This window comes from Fulmarus glacialis, unplaced genomic scaffold (genome assembly GCF_000690835.1).
Source record: "Fulmarus glacialis isolate BGI_N327 unplaced genomic scaffold, ASM69083v1 scaffold3270, whole genome shotgun sequence".
NCBI classification, from domain to species: Eukaryota; Metazoa; Chordata; class Aves; order Procellariiformes; family Procellariidae; genus Fulmarus; species Fulmarus glacialis.
In genome coordinates this window covers 17,016-29,508 of record NW_009186908.1, presented here as the reverse complement: position 1 = coordinate 29,508, position 12,493 = coordinate 17,016, and the positions used below count along the sequence as shown (strand labels likewise).

General features: G+C 39.9%; 1 protein-coding gene across 1 annotated transcript in view; it reads right to left on the bottom strand.

Moving 5' to 3' along the window:
• FNBP1 (formin binding protein 1) overlaps nucleotides 1-12,493 on the bottom strand; it is a 69,667-nt gene that overhangs the window by 52,238 nt on the left and 4,936 nt on the right. Inside the window, exons 3-4 of the mRNA XM_009573037.1 lie at nucleotides 9,422-9,478; nucleotides 6,723-6,870 (exon numbers count right to left, since the gene is read on the bottom strand). Of these exons, the coding sequence (XP_009571332.1) occupies nucleotides 6,723-6,870; nucleotides 9,422-9,478 (205 nt within the window). The remainder of the gene's footprint in view (nucleotides 1-6,722; nucleotides 6,871-9,421; nucleotides 9,479-12,493) is intronic.

Genomic DNA, 12,493 nt, shown 5'->3' with positions numbered 1-12,493 from the left:
AGCGGTCCGGCTGAACCATCTGGCTTCAGGGCAGCAAGCCAGAAGGCCCTGCACACAGTGAGCACAAACCGGTATGACAGGTTGTTTGGAGATCATGTACCCTCACATCCACCCTTGGGGGCTAATCATGTCCTTAAAAGCCTAGCTATGCCAAAGTGCTCTGGGAGAGCAAACCTATGGGCTTTTCAAAGGGAGATCCAACATTACTACTAAAAACTGAGGTACGAAGAAAAGACATTTGTGTTTTTTAAATCCTTCAACGAGAATAAAGGAGCATGCCACTCTAGCTTCTACCTCTTCTAGTTCCCAGTCTCGTCACAAAGCTTTTCCTCCACTGATCCACAACCAAGAGATGCCATCTCAACAGAATGTCTCCTCCCTCCATAGAAACGGTCTGAACAGTCCTGTACAACTCTTGCAGTGAAAAGAAAACTAGAAGATGTACAAGTTAATGCCTCAACAGGCAAAGAAATACTTCTTATTTCTTTAAATAGCTGCAACCTTTCAGCTGTTTACATATACCTGTGGGTATGCATATACCCACACACAAGTATTAAGACCTGCATCAGATATATAAAATATTGCACATTAACTAAAACGGCAGCTAAATATACCCACATGTATCATGTACCTCAGGCCTTGGATCAACAGCATTCGCACACAGTTAAGGTATGCTCTACTAGCATGGCTTTCTTGTTGCTCTTTCATTTTAGGACGATCTCTGCGGTTGTCTCGATAGAGCACAAAGGGAAAAATACATACATGGCTGATGCTCAACCTCTCTTGCCCTCAGGTGTTTCAGAGTCATGCACTGGAGCAGAAAATGTTATTGTCAACAGAAGACATCTCTCATCTCGTCCCTCTAACAGGCTGTGCTCTGCAGTGCAATATTCAGGCTAATTCACAGAAAATGTAAGTACATTTGTTTGTAACCATATTTTGTTTCCCAGTCAGAATCCTTCACGTAGTAAACAGAAGCCAATTTATTTATTTGAACTATTATTTCATAGTTCAATGTACCCATTCAAAACTGGGTGGAGCAGAATATTTAAGTCCAGTGGTCTCAACTTTAACCCTGCTAAATCCAAAGTTCACGTTATACCTTTCAGCTGGATGGCATATTATTATTAGTTTTCCACACAAAAATGTTTTTGGAAACTTTTGTAATAAGCACTTGCTTTTTCCATCCCAGAACAGTCCTTCACAGCATGATTAGATGATACGTACGAGTATTTAACACAGTTTCATTAAATTTGTGCCATAGTTTGGGGAAAACCAAAAACCACTCAATAAGAATATACAGAATTTATTATGATCTTTCCTACATAATTTTCTGCATTTTTTCATTTCTTACAGCTACTTAACACTCTATTGGTACAACTTAACTTAATGAAATACAGCTGAAATATCCTGTAAGACAGAGAGGATGAATATGTGGAGTTGGATCGTCGTGCAGTGTATTTATCGAGCACAACAAAATCTCCCATAAATGCTCAGAGTTTTCCTTCTGTTCATAAATAGCTCCTGCAAAGCTTCTACCTGGCAACATAACTATTTATTAATGTTTAATTTTATACCTTTATGCTTACATTAAAACTAAATACTTCTAACTCCATTCATGGGGCAGTAAGCTGGAAGTAGTTAGTCACAGAACAAGAGCTGGGGAAAGCTCAGCTTGAATCTCGTCAACCTGAAGTTTGAAGTTTGGCAAATCACTTCCTTTCACTGTCTCTCTTTTCCTCTTCCTACTACCCGCTTTGCCATTAGTTTGTCGTTTCTGGAAGGCAGCAATGTCTCTTTGTACCTCTGCAGCACAAAGCACAGCTGTGCTCCAAACACACGGACACCTTGAGGCACATCCAAAATGCAACACGGAAAAATCCATTGTGCACTTGACACGGTCGTATTCTGCCATCCTGTTTCATGCTTGCATGGTGCATTACACCGTGAGAAATCCTGTTGAAAACCACAGGACTATTTGCAGAACAGGGCACTATTCAGAATGAATGAACATGGCAGAATTCCTCCAATTATTTATTTTTCATCAACACCTGAGAGTCTACAAGAAACAGAAAGTTCTCTGACATGTAGACCCCCTGTATGAATACACACAGGGAGGGCGCACACGCTCCACCATAAAGAACCAGACCATTTTTGCCCTCACGGTACCCATAAGGATGCATTCATTCCCCGCTCCCCTTCTATCCTGACACAGAATGGAACGTATTGACATTAGGTAAATTCTCTCCCAACCACAGAATCCCAGTGCTGCACCAGTTCAGACTGCAGCAAAGCTCTTGGCTTGTACCTGACTTTCATGCTTGATTGTATGGAGCCAGCCTACCCTCAAGGGGAGGTGGAGGTAGAGGTGAAAGCAGCAGCAGTAATAAGAGGGATAGTTCACGACTCCCAAATACATTTTTAGCAAAGCTGACATGAGCAACAGCTACACAGAGCAGCTGCTGCCAGAAGAGACCGTGAGTCAGACCTAGTTTGTGACCACAGATCTAAATAGAATTGTCCTAGGAATTAATTCGTGAATTTCTATCTGGACAAACTACAGTATTGAGGGTTTTCCTCAGCCATAGTTGAGAGAATACCTAAACCAAACTATATCCTGTGAAGTTTTAAGAAAAAAATGAAATTCTCAATGCTTGTGCCACACTGGCTACATGTTTGCTCAGAAGTCCTCTTAGGCGTCACCTAAAAACAGGGTAGCAAAAAGCCCCCAGTGTCTAGACTTTTTTTTTTTTTTTTTAAAATAGAACAAAGCATGCTGAGTAACTTGGCAGGCGCAGCAATGCGGAGAAGCAGATTCCTTCACCTAAGCAATCAAAATGCTGGTGATCTTTCTCTCATATGGAGAATAACTGGTCTGCTTAGGAGCTACTATCACAACGAGCAGCAGTCACAACGGGTGGGAGTAGAACTCTTGAGTACATTTCCAACCTGGAACTGTATTACCTGTTAATGCTCATGAAGTAAAGTCCAAACACCCCTCTTGACACTACTGGGATCATCTCCTTTTCTTTTGTCACAGACAAGCAAGATTAAGACCCAATTTTGTAATACTGCAGGGCCCCAAGCTCAAACTTGACACCTTCCACAGCTACCCCAAAGTAAGGTTTTGGTGAAATTGGGGTGGCACAAAGGAACTGTATTACCTGTTAATGCTCATGAAGTAAAGTCCAAACACCCCTCTTGACACTACTGGGATCATCTCCTTTTCTTTTGTCACAGACAAGCAAGATTAAGACCCAATTTTGTAATACTGCAGGGCCCCAAGCTCAAACTTGACACCTTCCACAGCTACCCCAAAGTAAGGTTTTGGTGAAATTGGGGTGGCACAAAGAATGACTGCAGAAGCACTGAGAGGAGATCCCCAACTCATTTGTGTGGCTTGGTATGGAGGCCTTCGTACAGTGAAGAGGAATTCAGTCGTACGCATCTGGCCTCAATAACCTCAAAAGGAAGGTGGATGGGACATGACCTTCATGCATAGAATAGAACTGAAATTTCAGCTTTGCAGCAGCTAGCAAGATCCTGGCTGAAGATGAGAATTACTCACATGAGAGCATGGACACACTAAGATCAAGAGAATACAAGAAGAAGTTGAAGTGAGGAACTGTACTACAAAGAGTTTCACTTCACTAGACAGCTGGGAAGAACTGAAACAGCGCAACTCCCTCTCACACACACACACACGTGTGTGAAAAGCAGGCTGGGTGTATGCCTAACTTCAGTGACTGTGAGAGCAAAATAATTCATCTGGTACAGTGATAACATCAACGACAACTGTCCTATGGAAGAGGAATGTGCAATACGATAAAGTTTAATGCACTGATTGACCTTTGTTGCTAAAGATATTCAAGTTTCACAAAAAGAGTCTTTGCCTATTTTTTCCTACCATTTTCTGATGATCAAAAACCATCATGCAACAAAGCACGTGATCTGTAAGAACATAAAGGTAACCCAGAACTCGCCAAACCAGGCCAGAGGAAAGAGGAAGTATCTGTCTTTTGAACAGCGCCAAACCACTGTGAATTTGCAAATCATCCCACTTGTCCAACCTCCAGACTGTCCTGCCTGTTTTTGATTAGCTGCTTCTTCCCTTATTTTCACCATTAGCAACTATCTTGTATAGAAAAACATGACATAGGCAGCCATCAAATACACCTTTCACAGTAGTCAAACAAATCCAACATATGTAAAAATTGCATGCCAAATGAATTTTATCCAGCATAAAACCAATGTAAGGTTTTATATACTATCAGGTTCTGCTCTGCTTACAGGCCACGGGCTTGTACTTGTCAAGGAAAAACAAGTGTGATTTATTATTGTGTGACCCCAATCATCTGCTGGTGTAATTCCACTTTAATCAATAGAGCTAAATGAGCATGAAAACAGAGTAATGCAGGCATGCAGTGTTTAAAGATCACCACTGTTGTGGTTTAACCCCAGGACAACCACCCTTATGCCCCATGACTCTATTAAATGCACAATTCCTATTGCATATCAAAGGGGTTTCCTTTGGAAACAGAAGCTCTTGTCCGATATATTTGCCTGACTACTTTCTGCTGTACCCGAGCCCATCTTTCACACATTTATTCTTATGACACCTCTGTGCATCATTTCCATCTTCCACGTGGGAAATTACAACAAAAAGAGCAAGGGTGCTGATTTGTCTCAGTCATACTGAAATCACTGGAAATTTGTACCATTTTACAGGTATTTGGACACCTGAATGACTTAATCCAGATGATACAAGACACTGTGGACAAGAATGTGGGTCTCCCAATTCCTACGTGTGGCTCTAGCCCCAGAAGTGATCTTTTCTTACAGCTTATAGCAACTCGGTGGACTTGGTTGTGTTAGGTTAATGGTTGGACTCAATGATCTTAAGGGTCTTTTCCAACCTAAACAGTTCTATGATTCTATGAACTTGTAGCATAACAGCTGATGATGTATCAAGCAGCGAGCATGAGAACTCTGGTAGCAAAATTTCTGGAAATACCAAGCCATTCATCAATTCGTATCATAAAAGGTTTTGCCAAAGCATCAGTCGTCTGTGATATTTACACAACCACCACCTTCCCCTCCTGCAGATCCCAGCATGATTGATGCATTTGTGTTTTACAGTATGAAGTGAGAGAAGCTATGTATGAAAAATGCCTGAAGCAGTCTCGTTTTCAAAACCATTTGCTCATAAATGAGAAATCTACAGGACTCAGACAAGTAATTCATATAGTTTATATTCATGTTACAAGAACAAAACAACCAACCATGACTGACAACTGTTTTCTGCTAAAGGCTAAGAATTGTCAGCAACAGCAGGTAAATACACTGTCAGTTGTTTTTTTGCTGTTCCCATGCTGTTATCACTCGACCAACATTAAAATAATTTTCCTGTCACTCACCCATTACTCATGAGCCACTTACTACAAAACTCTACAAACAAAACAAAAAAGCAATACAGTTACTTCTCATTCTTTACAAGAAAGACAGCAAGTCCTCTTTCATCATACTTAAAATGTCTAATAGATATTCCAATCACCTTATACGCCCATATAATTGAAAAATTAGGTAAAAACATTAGAAGTGACAGAAAAATGCCATACTATAATGCTTTTTTTGCTTTGCTTATTTACAGAGTCCATGTGAATAAAAGGTCATAAAAGTGGCTGAGAAGACATTCTCATCACATCCTTCCATGTTGCTGCCAAAATATTATGTCCCTGAAAGATTACACACCATTCTGCAAATTAAAGGTATGCCTGTTGACAGATTTACCATCCTAATACTACACTTGAAAAAAGATGGTAATTTCCAGGACTCTGATCCTGCACAGCACTTCAACAGTTGCTTAATGTTTAGTGGGACTATTTATAAATGCCTAAGTTTTGCTAGACTGAGCAAGAGTACCGTTGCACTCTCCATAATGGACCAACAGTCTGGAAATGAAATATAGTGCCCTGATGCTCCCCTGCCTTGTTGCATTTTACTTAGTCTTTATACCTGTGTTATAAGTATTTGTAACAGTAATGCTTAGAATCATTATTTTATGCCCACTCATGCCAGGGATAAAAGGGTTCAACTATATGCCTTTCAGAGCTGGTGACATGCAAATTAATCAGCTTTGAACATTTACTGTAGCAGGCACATAGGTTCCTAAACTACTAACTAAAAGAGAGTACTAACATAAAGCTCCCAATTCTACCAGTCCTGAAGGATAACAGGTTGAAAACCAGATTCCCCACCATCACAAAACAAGACAGACCCCATATTTCTCATTAGAATAATTTTTTAGAAAGTTCTGTTGACCACATCTGGCTGAAATGTGGTCCAATGTGAACCAAGATCCTAATAATTCTCTCAATCAGTCTCAGTAATACAGTTTCTCTGTTTATTTCAGGCTTTACCCAGTGCTGCTGGACTCTTCCCTAAGCAAGCTTTTGGCTAACAAAGCCTTAAGCACAGATGGGTCTCTGACCTTATTTAGCAGGAATTCTCCTGAAGGCATTGCTGTCTGATTTTATAACATTTGATTCAAATGGTTCAGTGACTTGGCCAGGGCACGTAACCCACTTTTTTAGTGCTTGGTTCATTAGCAAAGCTCATGTTTATTAATTACAAATAAATTTTGCTTAACATTGAACTCCCTTACCACTAATTATCTGTCTTAAATAGCAATTAATTGTGAATAATAAAAAATTATCCATTACCGATTTCCTCTCCTGTTTCAGCTCCTGCACATAGCGTGTTAACTCTCCAGTGATAAGAGAGGTCATGTTCTCTGAAATGACCTCATGCTGTCCGGCATAGTCATTCATTTCATTTAAAGTGGCTAGGAAGGCTCTAGTTGATGTGTACCTGCAGAGGACAAAAACGCATTCTGCTTTTAGTCCCTTTCTTTTCAGGAAGACACACTGCAAAGGGAGGTTGTATCCTTCTTCAGCATTTAGTATTGCTACATTAGACTGAATACGGATTAGCACAGATTCACTTGAAGGAATTCTCAAAAGGAAGCCTATCCCACACACTGACAGTTGTCTGATAAATTAATCTCGATTTAGACAGTTTGACATTGGCTCTTAAAATATCACAGTTTTAGAGTGCCAGGTTTTTTATCAGCACAGCTCTGAGACTTCACTATTCTAATCTCTATTCACCAAACATTTCTAGTTATACTCTTTCAAGTCCTACAATTCAGTGCAGAGAGTTATTAGTGTACTCTACCCAGCAAAATCCTGTCTAAACAACCAACTTTTTGGCTAGCATAGTACAGAAAAGAAAACTTTTCATGGTTTAAATTGGATTTAAATCAGCTATAGTTTTATAAAGTTTTCAAAAAGGTAGCGAGTTTACTAACCAGATGTTCATTGTCAACCCGTATTTTTTAGTAACTTCCATCGCAAGGTTTATTTTTTATATACAATAATCTCCTATACAACATTCCATGTATTATTAAAACAAAGAAACGAACATCTGTGCACACAATCTAAACCAGCAGATTATGTCACTAGCATATTCAGCACAGAGCTAACAGAGCTGCATTTAAATACCCCAGCTGGCTGTGCTGGTCAGCTGGAAAACAGCAGCTTTGAAGCACTGCACTTGTACATACTAGAAAAACTATTGATATTAAATGGTAGCAGTCTGCACTGATAACATCACCTAAAGGTGAAAAAGCAAAGCAAAGAAGGAGAGATTTAGAGGGAACAGAGGGAAGTGGTACAAGTAGGGATGAAAAAGGCATCAGAGAAAAAAAACACAAAAAAGAAACTAAAAAAAGAGACTAAAAATATAGTCCAGTACAAGCAGCCATATTCACAGTCAAGCTGTGGTGCCTCAAGAGAAATCCGAGTTGTGAAAGACAAGGCATCAAAGCCACAGAACTACAGACTGACAGTAAGCTTGAAAACAAATCATTTTTAGACAGGCTGTCTCAAAGCAGTGTCCGAGGCACCCAAAGGTTGCATGACAGATCCCCAGATATTGTTTAGAGACACGAGGAAACTATACTGAGGTGAACACTCTATTTAAAAGGGCAAAGGATACACAGGATCTTCTGTGCCACATCAGGTGAATCGTTTAACTTCAATATCCTTTTCCAGCAATGAAAGATGTGTCAAAAAAGGTTGTAGTAAACTCAAAATACCCATTTATGGTATAGCTACCCAAAGGCAGATTTATTCCTAATCCCAGGTACAGACCAAAACAGCTGATGTGCTGGTAACATAAGCTTCTGTGTGTAAATATCAATATCTCAGGAAACAATGGCATAAATGATGCCCAAACAATGTTACTAAAAATAAATTAAAAACAAAATGAAAAGGCTGTTATCTCTATTAATAGGAGCCACTACAGTAGCTGTATAAGCAGCCTGGGTGTCTGACCCAAAAATGTAAATTAATACAACCATTCAGTTGAACCCATATGCAAACTCATTTGAAATGTTTCAAATTTCAAGGTCAAGGGTTTGAGTCTGCTGTTGGGCTCTCCAGAGGCAGAGCAGCCTCCTGCAATACAAGGCTGCAGGGTCAGACTCTGCAATGCTTCGTTCAAAGCATTACAAAACACTGACGTTGAGAAACTTCAGAGTCAGAGCGCTCTAAGGAAAAAGGTTCTCGCTCTGGCTCATAGCTTGTCTGTTAGAAAGCTCCTCCTCTAGAAAGTTCTCTTTAAAAAATATCTGTAATCTCATCAAGGGCAGGAATGTTCTATCATCACTTGTATCCATGTCCGCAGTGTCACTCAGTGAAGGAGCTGCAGTCACTATCTGCAAGCACTACATTAGTCCCCTGCCACCAGGGAGATAATAGTCTGAATACGTGAATCAACAGCACACAGCTGAGGCCACGCAACATACTTCAACAGCAGCAAGTCATGCATCGATCCATCCCAGGATACTGGGAGTACAAACTACATCCTCCACCTTACTCTTCAAGAGCCACTGGTTTCTCTGTGGCGTTATAACATTATCCCTTTAGTAAGTTACTAATCTGTGCTGTTAGTCCATTTGAGTAATTTAATACTTACGCAAACTGCTCAAGTTTCATGCTAAAATTAACAACTGTTTCTGTCGCTGCTGAAAGTAGTTAAGAGTTTGGTCATTCACTTCAAAGAGCCAGGATCATACAGCCTGGCTTAAAGTTTTTAAGGTACATGAAAAAAAAAAAAAAACCAAAACCAAAAACCCCCAAACATATAAAGGGAATTGAGTAGTTACAGACCAAATCCAAACTTTGAAAATCTACTCCTTAGTATCTACCATATCAGCCTGCTTCTGCATGTATGATTTCTATACTCCTTCACTTGACTTTAAAATCTTTGGTTTACAAGCCAAATCCTAGTTGGTAACCCAACCTTTTCCCCTTCCTCCATCAATGCATGCTCACCCAGCAGTGGATCATGAACATACCTGTATTCCTCCTCTTCTTTGGAGTTCTTTTTGGGTTGGTATTTCTTCGAAAGATTCCTAAAATTAAGAATACATATATATAAAATTAAATTTAAAACGTCCTTTAAATTAACTGGATAATCTTTGCATGCACACATATTCTGTGGGGCTTCAGCTTTTATTTGCAGTGACTAGACACCTTTTCAGAAGTATGACTGCAATTAGGCTTTCATTGCATTATAGTAGCACTCAAAGAATGGGCTGCACAGTGCTTCAGTCACTGTAACTGCAATAAAGTAGCAGATCCTGAACCTAAGAAGTTCATAAATTAAGGTCATGAAGTCAATACACCTGAGTTCTGATTCTGCTGATGCACAAGTCTCCTTCACCTAATCTAAGGAGAAACCCTTTTACAGTAAAAATACCAGTCCTTAGACACACAGACATGCTTCACAAACTCCACCCAGCAGAAGGTGCTACTCCACATCCAAAGGTCAGCCAGCTCATTAAAGTGTGATTTGCTGCAGCAGATGACACTCAGGGCCAGGCAAATTTGCCTGCCTTTAACAGGGTGCTTCCAAGGAAGAGAAAAATCTTCATAAAGCTGTGGGAAGCTGCACTGAGGTGATAAAAGGGGGATCATTTTATGATTATCAACTGATTCTGCGAGAAATGTGAAATTTGATTATCCCAATTAGCACAGATGCTTGCATCTCTCATTACCCCACATCCAACTAATGATTTAATTTTAAAATATTGATACGCTCTTCAAGTGATCGTAATCTTGAATAAGAAATTTGAACAGCACATTTGACAGCTAGTATATAGCTTTCATTGTCCTGAAAGCACTGACTACAAGCCCCTAGCCAGCAGGGCATCAAGGGCTTAATGAATATGTGCTGTCCACCTGACACTGAACACACCTTGCTGATACTTAAAGCTCAACATTACGATGCATATTGCACTGTAGCACAATACAACACCACACATCTTTTAAGCAATGCAAACTAGAGAGCTGACAAATCTTACTCAGCAATTTTAAAACCTTTTCAGTGCTACAGTACTGGGATCTCCTCTATTCTAAACTCAGCCCTGTTACTATATGCCTTCCTGCAGCCTCTGTTACCCTACCGTGAAATGGAAGCCATTTGTTTTAGCTTTAGAAGGTTGTTTCAGCGATTAAGAATAACACACAAGTGGTATTCATGGAATCATTGTCCAAAGGAGTACCAAATTTCATCGACCTATCTGTGCCAAACTCTTTGGAGGACTCCCAGAACAGATCCAGTTGAAAAGAAACTGCTTTTTCAGAGATGTAACCCGCTCCCTGGTGCATGCTGGTTTTACTGCTAACTGGGAGACAGCAGGGCCTCTTGTCTCACATATCTTATTCCTTTTGTTCTCCTTATGGAATTAAGAAGCATCTGCCCAAACAGAGTAGTAGTCTGGCAGATTTGCATAGACAAACATGTGTTTCTCAAAATTTAAGTATCCCTACTGGAAGGGATCCAAATGAGCATCTCCTTTCCAGTCTCTGCCTTCTCTGAAAAGAGGATGCTCTGAAACAATGAACTTTTCTCTAGTTCTGTGTACAGCAGCTTCAACCAAAGAATACCAGCATGGCAAGAATTCTGCAAACTGTTCCGCATGATTACAGTAAGTCTTACAATACTCTTCGTATGCCATGGGAATGCCTCCTTCCACACACCTGCTTACAGAGGAAAGGAAAAACCACAAGAAAACATGCACAGAAGAATACACTAAAAAGGCATTTTCACACACACTCAAAACGCACGTGTCCCTGCACTGACATGCTGCCCAATTAATTCTGACATACAGAGCTACTGTCTTCTTGTGAACCTTTAAAGGTGTAAGAAATGCTACAGAGCCAGGGCAAAAAAATCCAGACAGGATGCTTTCACAGAAAAAAAAATTCTGAAAGCATGTAACAAGGATTAGCATCTGGGTTAAACATTTTATTATCTTCTACGTACTTTATAAAACACAAGAAACAGAGTCTATATATTTGAGTTTTTCAATTTTTTTCCCCTCTTTTTTAAATCAAAAACATACGTAGGGATTTAAACCAGGATACACACAAAAACCCCAGAAGTGATACTGAATCCAGTAAGAATCAATGACTCTCACACATTGAAGTTCAGCATGCAGTCATGCAGTGTCATGACCAGAACACCAGCACTTCCCAGGTTCAAGCTCATGAAGCAATGACATCTTCAGAGCGAACACTGATTAAAGAGGGAACTGACACATAAGAACAAGGTCAGCAGTAAAATAGCAATTCTAGAAAGATTCTGTGCTAGCCTGTCTCCAATTCATGTTTCTATTTGTCTTTCACACTGCATCATTTATTTCTGCCTTTCCAGCGTGTTTCTCTGCTCCCTTATTTCCACTTCTTTGACATCTTGCTCTTTTTCTCACATTTATCATCCATCACAGGTTCCTGATTCTCGGATTATCATGATATCTTAAGCATTTTTTTCCCCAATGTGTCTTCCTCAAGGCTACCTATCCATCATCACATTAGGCAAGGCTTTTGACACACTTTTTGATGCTCAAAGTGTGTGTGCTGTAGGGTAAGTAGTAACTAGGGAAGGAGGACAACGGAACACCACTTCAGCACTCGGAGCATAGCGTCCAGCATGTCACATCCAAGGGAAGTTCAAAACAAAACACAGGAACAAGTGAACACACTACCATAGTTTCTGCATCCCTTCCTTCCCAGCCTAGTTTAATGACTCAACAATTATAAAGAAAACAATCATGTCAAATCTGAACTGGACTCTCAAACCAGGACTGACTGTAAACAGTACAAGCAGGACTTGAATAGTGCAGGCACAATGTAGAAGGTATGTGACATTGGGGAGTTTCTTCCACTGGTTTCACCAGATAAATTTGATGCATCCTGAAAATATGTAGAGCTAACTTAACACTTTTAAAACAAAATATTTCATATATAAATCTGCAGAATTATAAAGAGGAAGGAAAGAAACATTTTTAATTAGAAGACAATTCAACAGATGACCAGGCTGAGATGCAGATAGTCAGACAGGAAGAATAGCTAGCTAGGGAGTT